At 50.5% G+C, this 23053-nt stretch overlaps 3 protein-coding genes across 3 annotated transcripts; all 3 read left to right on the forward strand.

Moving 5' to 3' along the window:
• Positions 1 to 1916: 1916 nt before the first annotated feature.
• On the forward strand, positions 1917 to 2850 carry LOC127345758 (glutathione transferase GST 23-like). Its single transcript, XM_051372284.2, has 2 exons — positions 1917 to 2263; positions 2342 to 2850. The coding sequence occupies exons 1-2, from the start codon at positions 1946 to 1948 to the stop codon at positions 2714 to 2716; spliced, it is 693 nt and encodes a 230-aa protein (XP_051228244.1). The 5' UTR covers positions 1917 to 1945; the 3' UTR covers positions 2717 to 2850.
• A 201-nt stretch (positions 2851 to 3051) lies between these two features.
• LOC127340411 (glutathione transferase GST 23-like) lies at positions 3052 to 3831 on the forward strand. The gene is made up of 2 exons (XM_051366165.2): positions 3052 to 3366; positions 3466 to 3831. The coding sequence occupies exons 1-2, from the start codon at positions 3052 to 3054 to the stop codon at positions 3829 to 3831; spliced, it is 681 nt and encodes a 226-aa protein (XP_051222125.1).
• A 2664-nt stretch (positions 3832 to 6495) lies between these two features.
• LOC127345755 (glutathione transferase GST 23-like) lies at positions 6496 to 7363 on the forward strand. The gene is made up of 2 exons (XM_051372281.2): positions 6496 to 6869; positions 6946 to 7363. Exons 1-2 carry the CDS (start codon positions 6552 to 6554, stop codon positions 7321 to 7323), a joined length of 696 nt encoding a protein of 231 aa, XP_051228241.1. The 5' UTR covers positions 6496 to 6551; the 3' UTR covers positions 7324 to 7363.
• Positions 7364 to 23053: the final 15690 nt, after the last annotated feature.

The following is a 23053-nucleotide window of genomic DNA, read 5'->3' on the forward strand; positions in this document are numbered from 1 at the left end:
CTCACTCCACCACGCCAGCAGGCATCGCTGCCGGAGAGGGAAGAGGGGGGGGGGGGGGGAAGCGGGTGGTTGGAGTTGACTCTCAACTGAGCTGGAGGGGTGAGAGATGGGTTTTGAGAGAGACATGACCATGACCAGTGCCAAAAAAAAACAACTGGGCCAGAGCCACGGCTAACTGTGCCGTTACCAGGTCCACCACACTGGTCTGTGGATAGAAACAAATGGGCCTTGTCTTGGATACTTTTTTAATTACTCTGCTCGCTGCGAAGCAACACGGAAGTTTCGCGCACATAGACAGGACTCTTTGACTATAGCTCGGGAAGCAAAAAAACAATCTGTTCCCGGAGAGAATCAACAATGTACGAAAAAAATTGTTCTTCCGTAGAAAATCAGCGATATACATTAAAAACTGGTTCTTCGAGAAGTTTCATTCATTACCAACTCATCTATAAACTACACTATCATCGACCTGGAGTCAATGAATCGCTTATCCTAGCTCTATAAAACACCACCAAGTGATTCAACAACGTGGTCGCTTCGCTCTCCTCGGGTCGCCCCCTCCAGGCGACCGAGGGGGCGAAACCCTAGCCACGCCGCCGCCACCTTCCCCTGCTCTCTTCTCCCTCCTCGTCGCCCCTAGAGGCGCCGCCGGGCTAAGCCCGCGACGCCGGTGAAGGGGGCGGCGAGGATCTTGGCTCTCGGCTCTCCGTGCGGTGATAGGTGGGGGACCTCCGCGCGAAGCTTGCCGGCGCCGGTGTGGATACTGGTTGGGCGCCCTTTGCCCTGATCTGCTCCTCCAGGAGCGGCCTCGGGCCAGGGTGGCTCCGGCCGGTGCTCTCCCCGGTGGGGGCCTGGGCATCTGAGGCGGCGGCCTCGCACGGTGTGGGCGGCGTCGCCGGCGGCAGGGGCGCCTGCCGGTGCTGTGGACTGCTTTCCTTGGCCGCGTGGGCGGCGAGGGGGCGGAGGCTGCTGCTCGTGGCGTGGAGGTCGCCCCGTCAACCTCCACCTCAGATCTGAAGACGGTGGCTTTCCTGCGTGCGGCTTCCACCTTGATGCTGCCGGTGCCTGGCTTCTCGCCGGGTCTGTGTCCTCGGGGTGGCGGGGAAGGGAGCTGCGGCCCGGGGGTAACCCTTGACCGGCGGTGGCGGTCACGACGACGACGACGCGCTGTGCCGTTCCCCTTCCTGGAGGCGCTGTCGAGGTCTATCTCCCTTTCCCCTCTCCTCCTCCCGGGTGAAAACCCAAATCTCTCTGATTTGGCGGTGGCGGCGCTTTGGCGCCGTCCCCTTGATGAAGGCGCCGTCTTGGGTTGGAGGAGAAGTGCTGAGCTGCATGCTCCGGTGGCTGCCTTTAGCGGCTTTGTCGTGTCTTCGTTCGGCGTCTTCAGTCTGAAGCTTGCGTCTTGATGGGCGGTCAGTTCGGCGGTCGACGACGGTGTTTGTGGGTTTCGCGTGCGGAGGTGATCTAGGTAGTAGTTCGGGCTCTGGGCTTCCCGTCCTATGTGACCTCCGTATGCTAGGGAGCTTCCCTGCCTCTCGACGGTGCGGCGCCCTTCGATCCAGGGCGAGAGGGTAGGGACCTTCTTCGGAGGCAGAGGCGGATGTCGACACTTCGACGACGGCTCAGGCGATGACGATGGCTGGATCATTCTCCTGACGTTCCTCCTTGACAGGTCTCCTCCAATGGTTGATCAAGCGGATAGACGAGGGCCTCAACCTCAAGCTGTGTTTCTTGTAATCTTCTTTCTTGTGGTGTGTGTTGCCTGTAAGCTGATCTTTCAGCACTCTGTTATCTACCGTTGTGGCGTTATTAATTTAACGCAGGGCTACGGCCTACTGTTTAAAAAAAAACACCACCAAGTCGCCGGCCATTACCCAGAGCTCTCACAGTTCCACAAACAACCACACTACACCTGATCTCGAGCAGATCTAGCTAGTTAGTGAAGATGAGCTCGCCGGCGGCAGTGAAGGTGATCGGCGCATTCGACAGCCCATTCAGCCACCGTGCCGAGGCCGCCCTGCGGCTCAAGGGGGTCCCCTACGAGCTCGTCCTGGAGGACCTGCGCAACAAGAGCGAGCTGCTGCTCACCCACAACCCCGTCCACAAGAAGGTGCCCGTGCTCCTCCACGGCGACCGCGCCGTCTGCGAGTCCCTCCTCATTGTGGAGTACGTCGACGAGGCATTTGACGGCCCGGCGCTCCTCCCCGCCGACCCACACGAGAGGGCCATGGCCCGCTTCTGGTCCCGCTTCCTCGACGACAAGGTACCGCGCGCGCGCCTTGATCGATCTTGAACTCACTCTGTTTCAGTAGCAGTGAACTGAAGCTTCGCTTGTATGCAGTGCTCCAAGCCGTTCTGGCTGGCGATGTGGACGGATGGCGAGGCGAAGAAGGGGTACGTGAAGGAGATCAAGGAGAGCTTCGCGCTGCTGGAGGCGCAGCTGGAGGGGAAGAGGTTCTTCGGCGGCGACGCCATCGGCCTCGTCGACATCGCGGCGTGCGGGTTCGCGCACTGGCTGGGCGTCTGCGAGGAGGTCTCCGGGGTGACCCTGGTCACCGACGACGAGTTCCCCCGCCTGCGCCGCTGGGCCGTGGAGTACGTCTCCGACGAGAAGATCGGCGCGTGCCTGCCCGCGGACAGGGCCGTGCTGCTCGAGCACTTCTCCGCCAAGAAGGAGATGTTCATGGCCATGGCCAAGTCCATGCTGCCCAAGTGATGTTCGATGTTGTTGTGCGTGTCTATGGATGCGGATGTGGACGTCGCCATGTGGGGTTGCATGGGTCATCATCGGTAAGTTTAATGTAGGCAGTCAGCGCGGCCGGCGATCGATCGCAGCTACTATGTCATGTTGTGCTGCACGATGCGCACCATTTTGACAAACTAACGCACACGATTTTACCAAATTAACATTCTTGCGCTAGTAGCTTTCAGCCAATAAAAACATGGCGTAATCCTTGGCGCGTTCCTGCGGAGCTACCAAGTTGTTTTCTCTCAAAGCACCCGCGTGCAATACTTATATACATTCAGTTCAACATCGAGACAACGCCAAAGATGTCTGAACCGGTGAAGCTCATCGGCTCCCTAGGCAGCCCGTACGTCCACCGGGCCGAGGTGGCCCTGCGGCTTAAGGGAGTCCCCTACCAGCTCATCCTCGAGGACCTCGACGACAAGAGCGAGCTTCTGTTCACGCACAACCCCGCCAATGAGAAGGTCCCGGTGCTGCTCCACGGGGACCGCTCCGCCGTCTGCGAGTCGCTCGTCATCGTCGAGTATGTCGACGAGACCTTTGATGGCCCGCCGCTCCTGCCGGCCGACTCGCACGGCCGAGCAATGGCCCGTTTCTGGGCTCGCTTTGTCGATGAAAAGGTGTATACCTGACTGAATGATTGACTGACATACGGGACTGGAAAATTTCAACAATGATTTGCAATTAATTTTCTGTTGACTTTATGCACACATATGCAGTGTTCGATGTCTATGTGGGGGGCGCTGATCTGGATGATCGTCGGCCAGACGCATAGCGAGCCAGCGGAAACGGTGAAGGATAACCTAACACTCCAAGAAAGACAGTTGCCGGAGGGGAAGAGGTTCTTTGGAGGCGACACCATCGGCTACCTAGACATAGCCGTCGGTGGGATCACTCTATGGTTGGGAGTGTTCGAGCAGGTTGCCGGTATGCCCCTGCTCACCGAGGAGAAGCACTACACGGCAGACGAGACCGTGAGGCGGTGCCTGCCGGAGAGGGGCCACCTCGTTGCCGCCCTCACGGTGAGGAAGGAGCTATACGTAGGCCTAGCCAAACCTGCGGTGCCACATGCGCAGACTAGCTAGTGTCGTGCTCATGCCTAATTGTGTACTGCCACATCTTGCAATATAGGATCAGCGACCCTATGTAGCTTGTTGGTGGCAGTTTCTTCTCTCAAAAAAGAAGACCAGGTTATTCCGGTAACCAATGAAAAAGATTTTTACCAGACGGAATTGCTGGTATTTATATATATAAGTTGCTCAAACTTTTAAAGATTTTATGATAAATTTTAGATGAACTTATAAATTTGTTTGACAAATCTCAGGTGGTATCACGGCCGGTCGCCATGGTATTTCGAAAACCGGTAATACCGTTTTCCAACCGTGGCAAACAAAACCTGGTTATTGGTAAAATACAGCTTAATTAAAATGAAAAACTATTTGAACCATGTGTTGTTGTTGTAGCTCTTTTATCAAGAAAATACACATAAAAACCAAGATGCCATAATTACAACACAATAATATGGTTAGTCCCACATGATTTTGCGAACCGTCACTACGTGGGGTTGGCGATGGGCCGTCCCAACACATACACCTCGGTGTGAAAGGGTATCCCATCCCACAATTAAGGCCGTCCGTGATCGACAAGAGCTTTATTTCTCGGCCGAGATTTCCGAAATACCGGCGAAAACCGGAATTCTCGCCCCCCTCCGAGAAACACAGCTACCGGACAAAAAAATCCGGATACATTCAAATTTCCAGTCCTTTGAGCAGGTTAAATAGCCTACGCGTGCAGTTGTTACAACTAGTGTTCGCATGGTGTGATGGCTAGTTTCTTCGGAATGTCCCTAGGCATCGCAGGTTCGACATCTCATCCCGACAGTATTCTTTTTGCAAACTTTACAGCGCTAAATCGACATAAAAATAAAAGTAGCAAGTAGCAGCATTCGAACTAGGGTGCTGATGCTTTGAAGAGAGTAGGCCTGACCGCCGTGCTGAGAAGACATTATTGTATATCCTCGGTAGTAAATATATTCGTTTTGGAGTTAAAATTTTTTGAATTCAAATTTTGTTTGAAATAACTCGGACGGTAAATGACCGAGTTTTCCGAGATTTCGCGGAAACCGTTAATTCCGGTGCCCTCCGGTAAAAATTTGTGTCCGAGAAAAAAAACCTTGGGGTGTTTCTTGATGATCTCAAATGATTATTAATAATTGTTCATGTGAGTTAAACTCTTTTCGCACACGCTTAGTTTAACGCAATATTATGTGTTATGACAAACATTGCACAATATGAGAAATTGTGGGAGTTTGTTGGAATTCCAGCTTGGTGGGGGAAGGGGTGATGTGTCTAGGAGATTCTAAATCAATGCAGAAGCCCGACAATTCGCCTTTTCAAAAAAAAAAGTTCTAAATAAATTGGGGATTGGGGTCATTCTGCTAGAGCTGTTTTTTTTTTGGGACGTTATAGAGAGTGGCCGAATTTATCGGGATTGAGGTCAATATACATAGGGTGTAATTAGTTCTCAGTTGACTGAGAACTAACTTAGTCTCAGCCAGATGACGTCATTGTATTTCACTTGCAACCCACAATTACTATGAAGTAAATCTAAAGGTCTGGAGGCATTTTTTTAGTTGCAACCTCACTTGTAACTAAAAAAATCTCAGTTACAACCAAACATACAACTCAAGTGCACAAATTATGATACAAATCTAATGGTGTAGGACTTAACTGAAAACTAAGTTAAACCGATATATGTTGTACATGCTCTAAAGTAAGAAAAGAGGGCAGGAATTTGCAGTGGTGATACCAAAATAAAGTAACAGGAAGCAGAAAATGGATACTTACATTTTTGTGTTTCCCAAGTTCCCAAGCGAAGAAAGAGAAAGGAAACGTGCATCGCCCATCAATGCTTTGAACGGCTGTTTTCTATAGCTGGTAGAACGAGACGCATGCATATCACGTCATCACTTGCTAACGCGAAGGAACAATTGTTTTCTATAGGTGCCAAAAACCCCGGTAGATTTCAGCCATGGATGAACTTGTCCTAGTAGATAAAATTGTATAATCAGCCCTAAACCTTGACCGGGAAGGAGCCGTGAATTTTCTTGCAAACGTACGGACGAATGCCTGAGGATCGAGCCATATATTCAGTGCGTTGTTCTTTGGCGCGCGTGCTGATGAAGGCGGCAGGACCTATAGTTTTTTCGATTAAGGAGCATCGCCCCAGCCTCTGCATCCAAGGGATGCACACAACTTTCTTTTATTAAATTATTCGCAATGCCTTACAAGGAGAATACAAAGATCAACTTGAAGCCTCCTACCTAGCGATAACTCGCTAAACCTACGATGAAGGGGGGACCAAGAACAAGGCCATACTCCCTGACGGTACACCAACGCACATCATCCAAAAAGCAAAACCCTAAGGGTGTGCCATTGCACACGTCGCAGAGTTCGCAACCACCATCTATCTCGAACCCATCTCCAAGTGAGATCAACGCATTGACCGTGCCAGGCCTGCCGTCGATGTCACCATGACGCCAGACAGCTCCACCATCCTGCACGCGTCCAGCAATCCTCGCCCGTCTTCGACACCCCGCAGCTCCACGCCGCTGAGAATCATCGACGACAACGTGGTTGATGAACACCACACCACCAAGATCCACCTCCATCCAGCCGCTGCTCCAAAAACGATGCCCCAAGAGGTAGAACGACGCAAGGAGCGCCGTCATCGTCCGATCCTGGCAGGACCTATATATACCTAGGAAATTTCAGGCAGACACTGAAGCAAGCACACCATACCGGCGATGATGGCTGAGCCAGTGAAGCTCATCGGTTGCTTCGGCAGCCCATTCGTGCACCGCGTCGAGGTGGCCCTGAGGCTCAAGGGAGTCCCCTACGAACTCGTTGAAGAAGATCTCAACAACAAAAGTGACTTGTTGGCGAAGCACAATCCTTTCCACCAGAAGGTCCCCGTGCTCCTCCATGGAGACCGTCCGGCCGTGTGCGAGTCCCTCGTCATCATTGAATACGTCGATGAAGCCTTCAGCGGCCCGTCGCTCCTCCCCTCTGACCCCTACGAAAGGGCCATGGCCCGCTTCTGGGCCGCCTTCATGTACAAGGAGGTGAAGGACTACACATAACTTGCAGGAATTTCATAAGCTCTGTAACCAACTCTAAATATTCGCCGTCTGTATCCAGTGCAAGGATTCCATGTGGATTGCGTTGTGGACGGACGGCGAGGTGCAGGCGGCGTCAGCAAGGGAGATGAAGGCGAACCTGACACTCATCGAGAGGCAGCTGGCAGAGGGGAAGAAGTTCTTCGGAGGCAACACAATCGGGTTCCTCGACATAGCCGTAGGTGGGATCGCGCACTGGATGGGAGTGTTCGAAGAGGTCGCAGGGGTGCGTCTGCTCATCGAGGAGGAGCACCCGGCGCTATGCCGGTGGGCGAGGGAGTACACACTGGACGAGACTGTTGGGCAGTGCCTTCCGGACAGAGACCGCGTGGTTGCTGCTTTAACTCCGAGGAAGGAGCTGTATGTAAGCATAGCTAAGGCAATGGCCGCACAGAAGTAGTACCCTCTATGTTCTATCTTTAGTTGCAGGTGCTTTCTTTGTTTGGAGTAAAACAAATGTACTTCCCTTGTAATCATATTTTTATTATAACCTCTATTTTAAAACAAAAGACATTTTGATAGTAGGTTGTTTTAGCCAACGTTTTGGCTCCCGGGAAAAAGAATTCCCGAGGATGCGCAGGATTCCCGGTTACCGCGGCAACCGAAAAATCTCGACCAGTTCCCAAGCAAATTAAAAATATTATATGTATCCTAAATAGAGAAGGATGGAGTATGTTTTTGATTTTATCGATAAAAGGTGCTTTATTACTTAAAAATTGAGCATTACATCCGGCCTCTGCATAGCAAGTAGCAAGGATGCACACAGCCGTCCAACAGTACAAAACAGTCATAACGGTATAAAAAAAGATAACTAGATCCATATGAAGTCTGTAGGACTATGGGACAAGATCCTGCGATTATGCAGTCACCCATGTTGGGTAATAAACACCTTGGACGTCTCCTCTAACTGTGAAGACACCTCTGTAAAGAGGTTGCGGTCCTCCAACCGCTGAAGCGACGACCATGAACGGAGCAAAGCTGAACACCGGTAGATAACCTGCATAAGAGAATATTTTGTATCATTAAAAACCTTGTCATTCCTGCATAGCCAAAGCGACCCTATAACAGCAATCGCTTCCACTCTGATAAGAATCTTAAACCTAGAATCCACCCCATTTAGCCAATTGCCATAGCTATTTGCAATACTTCGTGGAGGATATATGGTAGAACATATCTGAATGATTGACCATATAGACCTAGTGAACCGGCACTGGAAAAAAAGATGTTTTATTATCTTTTCTTCGTGACAGAAAACACATTTCGTACATCTATGTCAGTTGCGTTTTGCAAGGTTATATTTTTTGATGTGCCCTAGCAGTTGAGCTAAGTACCCAAGCTTAATGTATTATTAGTTGCATGTATACCAGGTGTCCAGGTTTCAGAGGCCGGGAGGTCATACCCCTTCTTGAAACAAATTTATTTTTACTGTTTCAACATTATAGGACTTGTGCATGATAATTGATTCGTTGGCCCATTCCACCTTTAGGAGCTCTCTGCTTTGGGTGCAATGGAAGATGATCCTCTGACGTGCAGCACACTGTCATGGAGGAAACTGATAGGTGGGCCCCACATCAGGTGAACTAACATGTCAGCGACCCAACATGAGTAATTCTTAAAAACATACGGTAAAACAATAAAAGGTGTGTCCCGCAATCAGAACTGCCGTTAACGTCTTGACATCGTTTCCTCGGTTGTTTGCTGGGAGCTAAAGCAAGACTCACAGAAAATTGTTTCCCGTGTACCCGATTGTTTGCTCTCAGCAAATATCTGATTTACCGCTTGTAATTTGCCATGGTCATTTATCGTGAGCAAACACAAGGTAAATTATTTGCCGTGTGGAAAGGGGCTTTCACCGTGTGCATTGGGAACATGGTAAACTCCCGATTTCCTGTAGTGAGGGCAGAAGATTTGTTGCAAATTCAGATATCTAGAATTCTAGAGGGACTTTAAACTGGTAAACATGAAGGCAGATGGTCTTCTCTACTGATGATACCAAAGTATAGAAAGAACATGGAAAAAAACGAATATAACATACATAAAAAAATCGACTATACCAAATTTCCAAGCGAAGAAAGAGAAAAGAAATACCTTGTAGCTTTCAACCGGCTGGTAAAGTGAAACACATATCACATTATAACTACTATACTAAATTTTATAACATCTTCGTTTTTTCTCCTAATTTTGGATTATTTTTGGGAGTAACAGCATGCTAACGTACGTTCATTCCTGCAGTAATTTTTTGGTGTACAGTTTCGGTGCTGCCTTGAAATTTTCGTGCTCCTGAAATTTCGTTTTGTGGTGAAAAACATTACGACCCGGGTGGATGTAGCAGTTTCGTTTGAACGGTTGGTCAAAGCGGTGCATAAATTCCTCGCTCCAAAATGATTTGAGCGGTCGTTTGCCCCGATAACTCCCTTTTCTCTCTCAACTCTCCTCGGTTCCGTTGCCGCCGGCCTCTCGCCCACTTCTTTCTTCTAGGACCGTCGCCCACCGACCTCCCCTGCCTCGCCTGATCTTCTCCCCTGTTTAGATCATCGTGGTCGCCGGTCACCTTTTCATCCGCGCTCTGCCAGTGAATTTTTGCCGGTTCGTGCAACTTCTGGTGTGAGGAGCTAGGCCGCCGCCGGTTGGTAGTCTCGGCGTGCTCGGTTGGCTATCTCCACGAGCTGCCCAGACCGACCCACCTCGTGCTACAGAAGCAGGTGGAGAGGCTAGACTTGGAGAGGAGACGACGCAGCAGGTAAGTGGAGCACGCTCTGATCAGTCATTGAAAGGGATGTGGTGCAACAAGGATGGAAGATTTGAAGAGCGATACGGAACAGCGAACACCACCTGACGAGGGTTCTCCTCGGCAATACCCACCATGAGGGGCTTAGGGTTGACGGAATCCTGCAGGCTTGCACAAGACATCGGATACCAAACAAACGGGGAGAGAGATTTACCAAGGTTCGGGGCTCTCGATGAGGTAAAACCCTTACTTCCTATTTGTCTGATCTTAATTATCGAATATATCGAGTTACAATGAGGTAGCCGATAGGCTGCTATGGTCGACTCGCCGAGAGGCAAGGATTCTAGGATTTTAGCTCTAACTTGCGGTGGTTCTACGTATTGATCTTGTGTTGTTCGACAGGCTCCCTCCTGGCCTTTATATAGTAGGCCAGGTCCCGAGAATCCTGTCCGAACTCGACTAGGTTAAATGAGATCTATTCTAGTCTTTACTTTAACGATCTCTTCTTGCCTTGTTCATCAAGAATTCGTCTTCTAGTAGGTCTTCTTTGCTGGAACCGACGTATGGGCCCACTTTGGTTGTTGGGCAATCTTCATGGGCCCCTAGGTGGGCCGGAGGAGGTAGACTAATGTCGGGTACCCGAAGGGTAATGCCCACATCAGTAGCCCCCGAGTGACTGGCCGAAGTGAAGCTTCGAGCAGGGACTATAATTGCCTTCATCCGAATATCCTTAACTGTTGAAAAGAATTGGTCCTTCCTCATCATTTTGAAGTCGAAATTCCTTTATATCGGGTGCGCGTCCAGCGCTCCCGACGGGAGTAGCCCCCAAGTCTAGGGACGGATGTTTGCAACCGTACGTAGACTCAAGTTGTACTATTTGAAGATTCTGATGTCGATGCTCTCTGAATTTCCTTCATCATCCGATATCTTTTAGTATATCGGGTCTTCAAAAACTTCGGGTGAAGTCATATAGTATGATAGTACATAAGGGATAAAAGTAACGAGCCCAGTCTTATTCGATAAATCGATGCTAATTAACTGCCGATGGCAAAACAACGTTACTCTACTCAGGATCAAGTCCCCGGGCTCGATCGTGGATCTTCTGGAACCTTCGGGTCCGTTCTTCTTCGGCTTCAGAAGTTTTTATCGGGTGCGCGTCCAGCGCTCCCGATGGGAGTAGCCCCCGAGTCTAGGGATGGATGTTTGCAACCGTGCGTAGATTCAAGTCGAGTAGTCAAATGCAGTAGATTCCTTCGGATGCTTCATTAATGAGGAGCCGATAATTTTGATGGCATCAACAATGACGTCGTAACTGCAGTTGTGGGTTTGACGGGACATGACCCCTGCTCTGAGCAGTCTGTTTGGGAAATGACCGATCATTGTGCTTCATCCGAGGCGTCTCCTCGATTTCCGCATGTAGTGGAGGTAATTGTCCTTTGGTTTGATTGTTACATGACACGTCGTGAACCAGATCTGCGTCCAATATTTACGGCATAGATCCACCGGACCAGATCCTTGATAACTTTCCCCTTTATAAAAGGAGGCGCAGATTTTACTTATCTTCTTCTTCTTCCCATTGCTTTCTTCTTCCTCCGTTCTTGCACCTCATAACCGCTACGCCGTTACCACCGCCGCGCTCAAACCACCACCGTTCCTGAAGAAACTTTAGGATGGTTAAGAAGAAGGGCGTCGCCATCACAGCCAGTGTGGCCACGAGCGCCACCGGCCCTAAGGTTGCCACGGCCGCAACGAAGAAGGTTGCGCCGGAGACATCCGCCGCTGTTACTAAGGACGCTCCAGGCGACTGGCCCGCTTCGACAATGACGAAGCGCGACGAAAAGAAGGCGCGCAGTCTTGGCCTGATCTCCGACAAGGAGGAAGACGTCCTTCTACCAGGTTCAGATTCACGCCCCAATCCTCCCGCTGGTTTTACTGTAATGTTTGCCGCATTCTTGTACCGTGGGTTATCCTTGCCAGCACATGAATTTCTTTGGTGTCTTCTGCTTTCGTATGGGATTCAACTTTGGCAGTTGACCCCGAATTCTATTCTTCACCTTGCAATCTTCATCACCATCTGTGAGGCTTTTCTCGGAATCGATCCTCATTGGGGTTTATGGAAAAATATTTTCTTCGTTAAGCGTTATAGTAGTAGCAACGGACCCTTCATCACCGGCGGAGTTGGTTTTGTTGTCCGAAAAGAAGTAAACTACTTCAACTTCCCAATGAGAGAATCAGTCCAGGGATGGAGGTTGAAGTGGTTTTATCTCAGAGATCCATCGACAGCTGGTCGTAACACATGCCTGCCGAAGTTTGTTGATGTTCTCGAAGCTATGCCAAAGAAAATCTTGGAAGAACATACTGACAGCCGAAAAAAAGACAGTAGCCGACAAGTTGTTTGAAAGAGTATTGGAGATAAAGGAATCTGATGGTCAAACAATGATTGGTACTGAGGTTGTCGCTGTATTCTTGAAGCTTCGTGTCCAACCAGTTATGTCTAGAGCTCATCAAATGTGGCTGTGTTCGGGTCTCAAAGACGAGACTCGAATTAACGTTGCAGAACTGTCAGAAAAAGAGCTGTTGGACAAAGTCAGACGTTTGACTCATTTTAGTCAAGAAGACTCAATTCCCCTACTGGCTCTTCATGATCCGTATGATCTTGCTCACCAACCATCCGAGGTAATCTTTTAGCTTTCTTTTGCCTACACTAATACTTGCATCCGATATACTTTGCTTCATCTTACCGAGTTTTTGTTTACTTCGGCAGATCCCTTCGACTGTTGAGTATTTTCCAACTGTATCCGAAGTTGAAGAGAACCCTGAAGACGGTGACTCTACTGCCAACGTAGAATCTTGCGCAGAAGTAGCTGAAGATAGTGAAGCTTCTAAGGAAGAGGACAATAACCTTAACAACCCTGAGGCTCCTTCTGCTGAACATAAAATCCTTGATGATGAATTAACCAATACAATGGAGTCGAGTCAACATGACAATGATGTTTGTCGTCGTGGTGAAACAACAGATGCCATAGGATGGCTTAAGTTGGGGCCTGATGTGCGCTAGAGGATCCGGGTGAGGGGAAGGTTTAGAGGAAAAGGGAGATAGAACTCAAAGCTTGTATTTCACGAAGAACCAGAAGGCAGCTACAGAACCTGGCCTCTGGCCGAAGGTTGAAGAAGTACGGTAGCTAGCCTATCTTCTACTACAGAACTACCAAAGGATCGATCGTCCGTCCCGCACAGGGGAGCCCCTCCTCTCCTTATATAGGGGAGAGGAGGCTTACAAGGGAAGGAACCCCAACCGGTATCTTTGCTAACCTACGTTACTTTATAAAGCTACTTTGGCTTCAGGGATGACGCTTCTGTCTTTAATCATAGGCCTGATGACCTCGTCCGGTCCCTTTTACGTCATCCTCCTCTTTGGCCTCAGAGCTTCGACTAAAGCTGAAGTGCTTCGCTCATCTTGTCCTTCGGTCCTTGAGAGAATCTTTGACCGGGGTGCCGACATGCTACAGTTGAGCCTATGCCGGATCTCCGGTATCTTCACCTGTGAGGTCCGGTTTCTTACCCTTTGTGTCTCAATTTCTCCTCTTGGGAATATCTCCGGCTTAGATATCACCAGTTACCCGTACTCCGGTATACCCCTCCTGGCATACCGGATTATATCAACTTAGCACTTCTAAACTGAACTTTCAGGATCCGGATTAATCTTTGATCCGGTATAGAAATAGCTTATCTTGGCATATTTGCCATAGTCTTGACCTACCGGGGGTCATCCCCCCGACAGTAGTCCCCGAAGCTGGTGTGGCCCGGCAGGAGCATCCGGCGGACCGCACCAGGTTCTCATACCGAGCGTACCGGATTAATCATTCCGATTTCATTTTAATCTAAACCGGTTTCTTGCCGGACTCATCTTGATAAATTGAATTCCTCAGAACATTATCGGCCTCTAGTCGGCGGTTTCTTTGTCTTTAAGTTATCCGCGGCGAAGTCGAGAATATCTCGATACTAGTGCCTGTCAGTGACATGCGCACTGTAACTGACGCTGCAGTGTCAGTGAGGGTCAAATCCCTCATCTCCCGCGCGCATTTAAGGCTTCGCACCTGATCCGTGAGGCCCAACCGCCGAAGGGACGTGGGCTGGGCGGTTTCCGGCCCACTAAGCCTCACGCCTATTTAAGGGGCGACGGTTCACCGTCGTTCCCATCGCCTCCTCTTACTTCGCCATTTTCGTTCAAACCCTCTGTGAAATGTTCCTCATGCTCCTCCGCCGCATTCTCCGCCGGAGCTCGCTTCCTCCGGTGAACCTTGCAGCGCCGCCGAAGAGAGCCTCCGCCGCTCGTCTGAGGTCAGTGCGCACCGATCCAATCTCCTTCCCTTCCTAGCGTTCTTCGTGTTCATCCTCGGGACGGTAGATTTACTTACACACTTTTTCTCTCCTTTTTTCTTGTCTTTAGATCTTCGCGAGTGAGTAGAAGTCGTGAAAGCTGTTGTTAGGTAGCACTGGTATAGTTAGACCGATGGCTTCCGAGGAATCCGAACTAGAACTTTCCGGTGACTCCCGGATGAGTGAAGAGCCCGAGATATCCTGGGGGGACAAGGATGCCGCGGATCAAGAAGCCAGTGGGCAGGAGCAAGAAACCGACGGGCAGGAGCAAGAAGCCGGCCCTAGCTCCGCGGCTTACTCTCGAAGTCGCTGGAGGGGCTCCGATGTGACCGAGGCCGAGATCGACTGGCTATACCGGTCGCGGAGGATACCAGAAGGCATAACATGCCGGATTCCAGGTGATGAGCTAGAGCCCGTGGTGAATCCGGGCGAGGTTGTAGTTTTTACCGCTCACTTTGAGTGTGGCTTTGGCCTGCCGGCGTCGGACTTCTTCCGGCGCTTTCTTAACTTCTATAAACTTCAACCCCACCATCTTCCCGGCAACGCCGTCTTGTACCTGTCATCCTTTGTCTCTTTCATGGAAGGATACGTCGGTCTCTGGCCTACTGTAGAGACTTTTGCTTGATTTTACAATCTCCGGATCAATTCGATCCAGGATCCCAAGTTACCACTTCCCAAGCCGATAGTTCAATGCGGGGCGTGCATAATCACGCCCCGCCAGAAGAGCCCGTATTATAAACTCTCTGGCTTAGAATCTTGCCGGAAATGGCAACAAACTTCCTTTTACGTCAAGAACTCTGGGCCCGTTGATCTTATCAACCTTCCGGCCTATGTCCCCGGCGAACCTGCTAGAACCAACTGGCAGTTCAACCCGAAAGATGCCGATGAAGAGACAAACCGGATTATCCGGTATATCAAGAAACTTAAGAAGGACACCGATCTCTCAGCCGATGATAGCGTGCGCACGTTCATCTGGCGCCGGGTTCTCCCACTGCAGCGCCGTGCTCACAAGATCTGGCAGATGACCCGATGGTTTGATCCGACTCGGATCACTACTTTCCGGCTCTCTAGAGCTGACGTGGCTGCCAAGGCCAAGCAAATTTCTAAGACAAAGATGCCGGTCAAATGGGAATGGGGCTTGGAGCCTCACAGCCGCAGACGCCCGCCAGCACCCCAAATAAGGTGTTGGGGACTCCGGAATACTTTTTCCGAAATGTTGAAAATCATCCTCTGACTTGTTCCATTTTGTGTGTGTTGCAGAACTTTGCCCGCATCAGCGCTGAGCAACCGGCTTCGTTTACCCCGAACCGCACTGAAGAAGATAAGGAGGACCCGGACCCCTTCATAACCACACCTGTGCACGCGACGGATTCCTCCCGCAACATGAGCTCCGGTAATTCTTATGCATTTCCTTCGTCAAGAACTCGGGCCGATGATTCCGGCAGCGAGGAAGACGATTGGGTTATCCTCGAGGTACTTGACCTGCTTCCCATCTCTTACGCGCTCCCTGCAACGCCGGTTTCAGCTGATCCGGATCGCCAGGTGCTGGAGCACACCGAGCCACTCTCTGCCGAGCCTGGGGCACCCCCGGCCTCTCGCGTCCGGAAGGCTCCTGCGGCCGGTGGTGGTCTTAGCGGCGCGCCAAGCTCCAAGCGCCGGAAGGTTCCTGGCACCGGCCCTGCGCGGGAAAAGCGGAAAACTATTCCGACCTCTTCCGGGTAAACTTCGTTAATGTACTTTTCCGGTTTTAAGCTCGCATCTCTGATATCTTTTGCAGCTAACATCTGTCTTTTTTTATCTCAGAGCCCCTCTCGAACTCACCAGGAGTGCATCTGGTATGACCCGGAAGACCCCAAAAGATACCGGCAAAGCCCCAGATATCAGTGGAGAAAGGGACCCCTTTTTGGTGCCCAGTCCCTCTAAAGACAAGCTTCACGCTTCTCGCGAAAGTCCGGCACACTCTGGTGCCGTCAAGACTCCTCCCCCCCCCTCGGGAACCTAGTGCAAGTGAGGGGAACGCGGCCCCTGATAGAGAAGATCACCGCGCCGAGGGGGATTTTTCTTCACCTCCAGAATTGGAAAACTCCGGTGCCAGCAACACGGGCGCCGGTTCAGATGAAGCCGGGCGGTCGGAATCCTTAGTGGTTCCGCCCGTCCTTAAGAAAACCAATGAAGTGCCACCTGCCTCACCGAACAAGACTTCCTCCTCTGTACCACCGGAAGGTCCCGAACTGCCCTCTCCTGCTAAAGGCCCTGCCGCGCCGCTGCCGGCATCCTTCCAGAAGCCTCCACCTGCTCCTTCTGCCAAGAAGGTTTCCTCCCGGAAGGGTGCTGTGGTCACTGCGGATCAACTTTCTGGCGCCGCCCAGGCCGCGGTGGCTCATCCTACCAGCTCTCGAACCCTTGCGCTTCGTACCGGTCGAGCTGCGGCTGCGATCAGTGAGAAGATCTCGGCGCAGACAGGCCGGATCGTCGAGCTGAATCGTGGCGAGGTCAACCTTGGCTCGCTCCAAAAGTATGTCGATGAGTGGAATATGTCGGACATGACTGAGGCCACCCTCGGCTTGGGCAAGGACGGGCTGCCTGTGGTGGACACCCGCGGCCCCCGGAACACAGTGCAACACATGTACCGGCTCAAGCGCAGCATGCGCGAGTTTGACAACGCCTGGCATGATGTTGACAAGAACGTGCTGGTAAGTTACTCACCCGGACTTGAACTTTATCCTTACCTCGAGCTGTTCTCAGCTTAGACCTCATAGATATATCCTCATAGTCCCCGAGTTTCGGGTTAAGCACACAGTACTTAGCGCGAAACTGCTCAAAAGACCGGCATACCTAGTCCCCGAGTTCCGGGTTAAGCATACAGAACTTAGCGTGAAACTGCTCAAAAAACCAGCATCCTTACGTTTCTTTTAACTTTTGCAGGGCGTGTTAGACTCGCGCAAGCAGCTCTTCGAGCAGCTGCTGTGGGAGCACCGCGACCTCACTGAGGCCCACGCCGCACTTCAGCTTGCCCACAATCAGTGCTGAGGTTTGTTCGAGCTAACCGGTTTCTTTCATACTGTTTTTGCCTCTGTAGAATTCTACTAATCAGTTTCTTTTGTGCAGCCGCGCTTTCGGAAGCTTCCTCGCAGCCTTCCAAGGTTTGTTGCACCTGTCGGTTTCTTTTTTCCCTTATAATTTTCCCGTTTGCTAACTTCTTTCATTCCGGTTTTCAGCCGAGAAAGAGAAGCTTACCCTCCAGCACCAGAATGAACTGCAGGCTCAAAAGAATGAGACCGCAAGACTCGAGGAGGAGTTGATCCAGGCCGGGTTACGGCACGATATAGCGCTGAAAGAGGCGATCAAAACCGGCAAAGCCGAGGTGGAAGAAGCCAAGCTTGCACTGATCGAGTTGCAGGAGAGTGAAGTTCGGGTGCTCCGGGATAGGCTGCAACAGGATATTGAGGAGGAAAGGAAACTGCGGGAGCTGGAGAGGCAGCGGAACAATGCGCTGGAGCTGGTCCAGATTGAGCACGGCCGGATTATGAAGGACCTGGATGATAAAATCCGGAGTAAGTAACCCCTTTCTTTGCCAGCTCTTTTTCATTGCCGGTTTGTTCTTACACCGGTTTCTTTTGTTTTCCCGCAGCGATCTTCCCTGAATCGCAGGAACGTGCTGAAGCAGCCGTTGCCAAGGTTAGGGTCGAGGATCCGGCTTCTGCTGCCGCCCCCTGGACCACTGAAGAGTATATCACTGCTATCTCCGCTCGCGTGACACACATGAAGAAGCTTGCCAAGTTGCCGGATGCTGCTATCAAAGCCTTCCAGTGCCTTTGGCCTGAAGAACCTGTTTCGGACCACGTCGGTACTCTTGCCTCCCGGATTCTGGAATCCGGCAAGTGGTTGAGCGAGTGGCGACGCTCTGCCTCACAGGCTAGAGCTGACACAGCCTTGCGGTTTGTCTGCTCTTGGTATGAAGGCTTGGATCTGGACACACTCACTACCATGCGTGGCGATGCTCCCACTGATATCAATCCTATCCTGACTGCCAAGCGCCGTGACCGGGCTTATTGCGTTGCTCATTATGCCCCCACCAGCACCTTTATCCCAGCTCCTGCTGACCTCGAGGATGAACTTAGTGAAGCTGAGGAGGAAGCTGAAGAAGGTGAAGATGAAGAAGCCGAGAAGACTGTCCCCAAAGGAACCACCGCCACCAATGACGAAACTGCCGCATCTGGCCAAGCTCCGGAGAGTTCCTCCCAGGAATATGCATGAGAAACTATTCCTGTGTCTCAACAAAAACAATTCGTGAAATCCCCGGTATGCCGGGTGGGAAAATGTAATATACACTTAAGTTCTTTTGGTGCCTTGAACTAATTAGTTTGCTAGGTTTGGTATGTTTGAACCTCCTTACAATTGTTATGTTAGAACCCGTTAAGTTTGGTTTGCTTGAAACCTTCCGGTTTAAGTTCTTTTCAGCTTATGTGGTAAAGATCCCGGATTCATTCCCGAGTTCATTCCAATGCATGCTCAGTTCTTTTACTTTTGCTCTGTCTACCTCTTTTGGGTGTTTTGACGTATGAGGCCCAAAGTTCTTTTGCCGAGCAGACAATTTCTTGAACTTAGAGAAAAAACTCGAAAATTTAACAAAAAACCGGTATAACCGGGGTTAGTTAAACTTTCTTCCGGATTGTTTGTTTTCGGTTTCTTTTTCGTCCTTCATGTGTTCCAATCCTTCCGGTTTGTCTTGCTTGCCATGAAGCCGGGTTGCGGACAGCAGCTAAGTCGAAGATTTACCCTTAAGTGAAACACATTACTGAACCGGAAAATAAAATTTCAAACAAACAAACCGGTATACAGAAAAAATAAACATATTGCATGCAATTTCAGCAAAGGCAGTCCCCGAGATACATTCGAGGTGCCGGCATATTATTGATAGCAAATAAGGTACAAAAAGAACTCCTTGCATCACATCTTCAGGAATAGAAAGGGCGGAGAAGGGCTACATTCCATGGTCGCTTTGTTTCTTCCCCTGGTGTGTCCTTCTTTCCTTCCTTCTCTTCCTATGCATCAATAAGGTAATAGGCATCATTGTGCAGAGCCTTGCTCACAATGAAAGGTACCTCCCATGGGGGTGCCAGTTTGTGCTGTCCTGCAGTGCGCTGCACCAGACGTAGCACTAGGTCTCATTCTTGGAAAACCCTAGCATTTACCTTCTGGCTATGATAGCGTCTGAGGTTTTGTTTGTATATGGCTGATCTTGCCAGTGCCAATTCTCTTTGTTCTTCGAGCAAGTCGACATCATTTTCTCTGGCCTCTTTGGCATCTTGCTCTGTGTACATGTTGTGGATATACTTCATAGGTATACCATCGACATGGTCCGATTCCGGCAAGCCCGGGTGGCCCACAGATGGTGGTGATGGCATATGGCCCATCGGGTGGCCCAGTTGCTGTTGATCAAGATGGAAGATGTTCAGCCCATGAACAAGGAGCTGGATCCCAACCGGCCTACTGAGGTAGCCGGATCCGAACCGACCTACTGAGGTAGCCGGATCCTTGGAGGCCCATGGAGGTACCCGGATCCTTGGAGGTCTATGCCAGGAATCAGATCCGTGAAGGCCCATGAAGGAAGCCGGATCCATGACGACAAGTTAGGCATAGGTGGATCCTTGACGTACACGGCAATGTAATATTCCGTAGTTAGGCAACTTGTATTCCGGGTAGGACTCTCCATAGAACCCTGGATCCGGGCGCCGATATAAGCCGGATCCCGGGAGCCCTTAGGGTAGATCTCGAACTAGCAATGAGACATCCACAACTCATTGTAACAACGCGAAAGCGCCCAGATAATTCCAGACAAGCAGCAGTAGGCCCTGTCATTGTGCAGGTGTTCCGAAGCTGGGTAAATCGCGTACCACCGTCCCGAGGACTCTCCGCCCAATGGCCCCTACTCCTTCTCCCCCTCGTGAGGATCCCTCCTCGGTGGTACCGTCGAATAGGCAACGACAGTTGACGCCCACTGTGGGGCCAGCGGCGTCTGGAGACCGGAACTGGGAGGGTTCTACCTTCGGAGGCATCGGCGACACCATCGCTGTGGGGCGCGTCTTGTAAGCCGGCAACTTTCCGATCATCCCTCCGGACGAGTTCTGGATTCCGGCTAGGACAAACCCCGTCAAGTTCTTCATCATCCCAATCGGCGGGATACACATCTTCATCGGCGAGACAGTGCGATTCCGACGGAAACGCACTGGTAAGTACTGCAGCTATCACTAGTAGGAAAAGCCTTATAGATGAGATTCTATTTCTGTGGAGCACTAGCTACTCGTGCGCCACAGAAACAAGTTCTGTGGCGCACCAGACTAGGTGCGCCACAAAAATAGCTTATTTTTGTGGCGCACCCGAAGCTCATGCGCCACAGAAATAAGGTTGGGCCCACACCATGCCAGCCCCAATCATTGGTTTCGCTATTTCTGTGGCGCACCATCCCACGTGCGCCACAGAAATAAGACATTCTGTGGCGCACCAGGACCAGTGCGCCACAGAATTAAGGCATTCTGTGGCGCACTGGTCCTGGTGCGCCACAGAATTAAGGCTTTCTGTGGTGCATGTGAGTCTATGCGCCACAGAACATTTTTTTGCTCCCCACGCAACTCCACCCCCCCCCCTCCCCGTGGATCGCCTTTTTGACCTCTGTAAAATATAAAAGAAATAGATAGAAATTTCAAAAAATAAAATCCTTCGAGGTGCCCAATGATTATGTCATCTAGTACCACTAAAAATTAACAAACATGAATTTCGACTTTTTTTGCAAATTTGCGTTGCAAAATCATCAAACTGGATTTCCGGTTGCATACGAACTCGAAAAAAAACGCATAATATATCAAAATGACCGGGAAAAAATTCTACATCTGAATTCACCCGGGCTTGCCCGGTTGGACAATTTTTAGAATCCCCAAATTCAAAAAGAGTAAAAACTTACGGCAAAATAAAGATTTTTTGCTACAAAATAGAAAATTCGAAAAAAAAATTCTGTGGCGCACCAAGTGCCCATGCGCCACAGAATTAAGCTCGGAATTTTGAATTTCCTGGCGCCCTCCTCCTCTCCTACACTTCTCCTTCTCCCTTATCCTCCTCCTACTCCTCCACTTCTTCTTTCCCTCCCTCCTCCTACTCCTCCACTTCTCCTTCTTTCCCTCCTCCTACTCCTCCACTTCTCCTCCCTTCTTCTCCCTCCTAGTACTTCGGCGACCACCTCCTCCTACTCGGCCGGCGACCACCTCCTCCTACTCCGGCGACCTCCTCCAGCGACCACGACCACCACCACCACCACCACCTCCTCCTCCTCCTCCGGCGACCACCACCACCACCTCCTCCTCCACCACCACCTCCTCCGGCGACCACGACCACGACCACCACCTTCTCCTCCTCCTCCGGCGACCACCACCACCACCTCCACCACCTCCGCCACCCCCACCACCTCCCCCACCACCACCACCACCACCACCACCACCCCCACCTCCACCTCCACCTCCACCACCACCACCTCCTCCTACTCCACCACCACCACCTCCTCCATCCGGCCACCTCCTCCACCCACCCCCCCAACCCACCCACCACCCAACCCACTCAACCACCCACCCACCTCCGGCGACATTCAAAAAAAATAAAAAAAATTGGCGGCCCCAGATCTAGATCTAGATCTAGATCTGGCCGCCATTTTTTTTGAAATTAAAAAAAAATTCTGTGGCGCACCACCGCCGATGCGCCACAGAAATAAGACTTTCTCTTTCTGTGGCGCACCATGCCTGGTGCGCCACAGAAATAAGACTTTCTGTGGCGCATGGGCAGGTGCGCCACAGAATTCTTATTTTTGTGGCGAGAATTCTGTGGCGCACCACCGCCGATGCGCCACAGAATATGGTTTTTGGTGCGCCACAGATGAGCTTTTTCCTACTAGTGTATGACCGCCGCTGAGCTGGACGTAGCTGCAAAGATTCGATCTGAGTTGCTGGACCTACCTAAGGAAGACTCCGCCTTAGATCTGAAAATTTCAAATCCTGGTTCTGGTAGCTGGATCCGCACCTATATTTTGGTAGCCGGATCCATACCTATTTTTGGTTGCCAGATCCGCGCCTACGTTTTTTGTAGTCGGATCCGCACCTATATTTTTGGTTGCCGGATCCGCGCCTACGTTTTTGGTAGTCGGATTCGCACCTATATTTTTGGTTGCCGGATCCGCTCCTACGTTTTTGGTAGTCGGATCCGCACCTATATTTTTGTAGCCGGATCCATACCAAAATTTTGGTAGGTGGATCCGCATGTAAATTTTTGGAAGTCGGATCCACACCTAAATTTTGGTAGGTGGATCCGCACCTAATTGTTGGTAGCCGGATCCGCACCTATATTTTGGTGATCGGATCCGCACCTACAGGACCACCGCAATAATCAATCTCGCACCAGCTCGACGGAACGCCGAAGAAAAACCGCCACGACCGACGTTGACTCCGCTCCAAACAGCTAAGTCCCTATTTATATTTAATATTTTATAATTTTATGATCATGAGATTAAGATTGGTTCACTCATATCCTGAGTCGTTTACCGCTTTCACTGTTGGTCATATCTTTTCCACGATTTGCCTCGTGCTTGTGAAAAACTTTGTACTGTTTTTGCCGCTTAAGGCTCCAGTACGCTGCAAAAATTCCGCCTTCGGGCGTTAGCTTAAGTTTTCTGGCCCACACGTTTTCTGTTGTTTTATGTGTGGATTCCTTAGTAGTGACATTTCGGTACTGAAAGCCGGCCTCTGTTTCTGAGGTTCTTGATTGTTTCGCTATTAAGCGCTATCGCCTCAGCAGATGTTCTGTGCTTAAAGTTTGCCGTCTCACGAAAAGTCAAGCATATAAACCAGAAGAACGGATAAACCAGCACTTGCTTAAAACATATAAATTACATTAACTGTTCAAGATAGTCGAGTTGTTTCCGCCTTGACAGTTTTATGTTGTTCAACTGCTGCATAGTTTCAGCTTTAAAACATTTGTTCAA

Source organism: Lolium perenne, chromosome 3, assembly GCF_019359855.2.
Source record: "Lolium perenne isolate Kyuss_39 chromosome 3, Kyuss_2.0, whole genome shotgun sequence".
NCBI classification, from domain to species: Eukaryota; Viridiplantae; Streptophyta; class Magnoliopsida; order Poales; family Poaceae; genus Lolium; species Lolium perenne.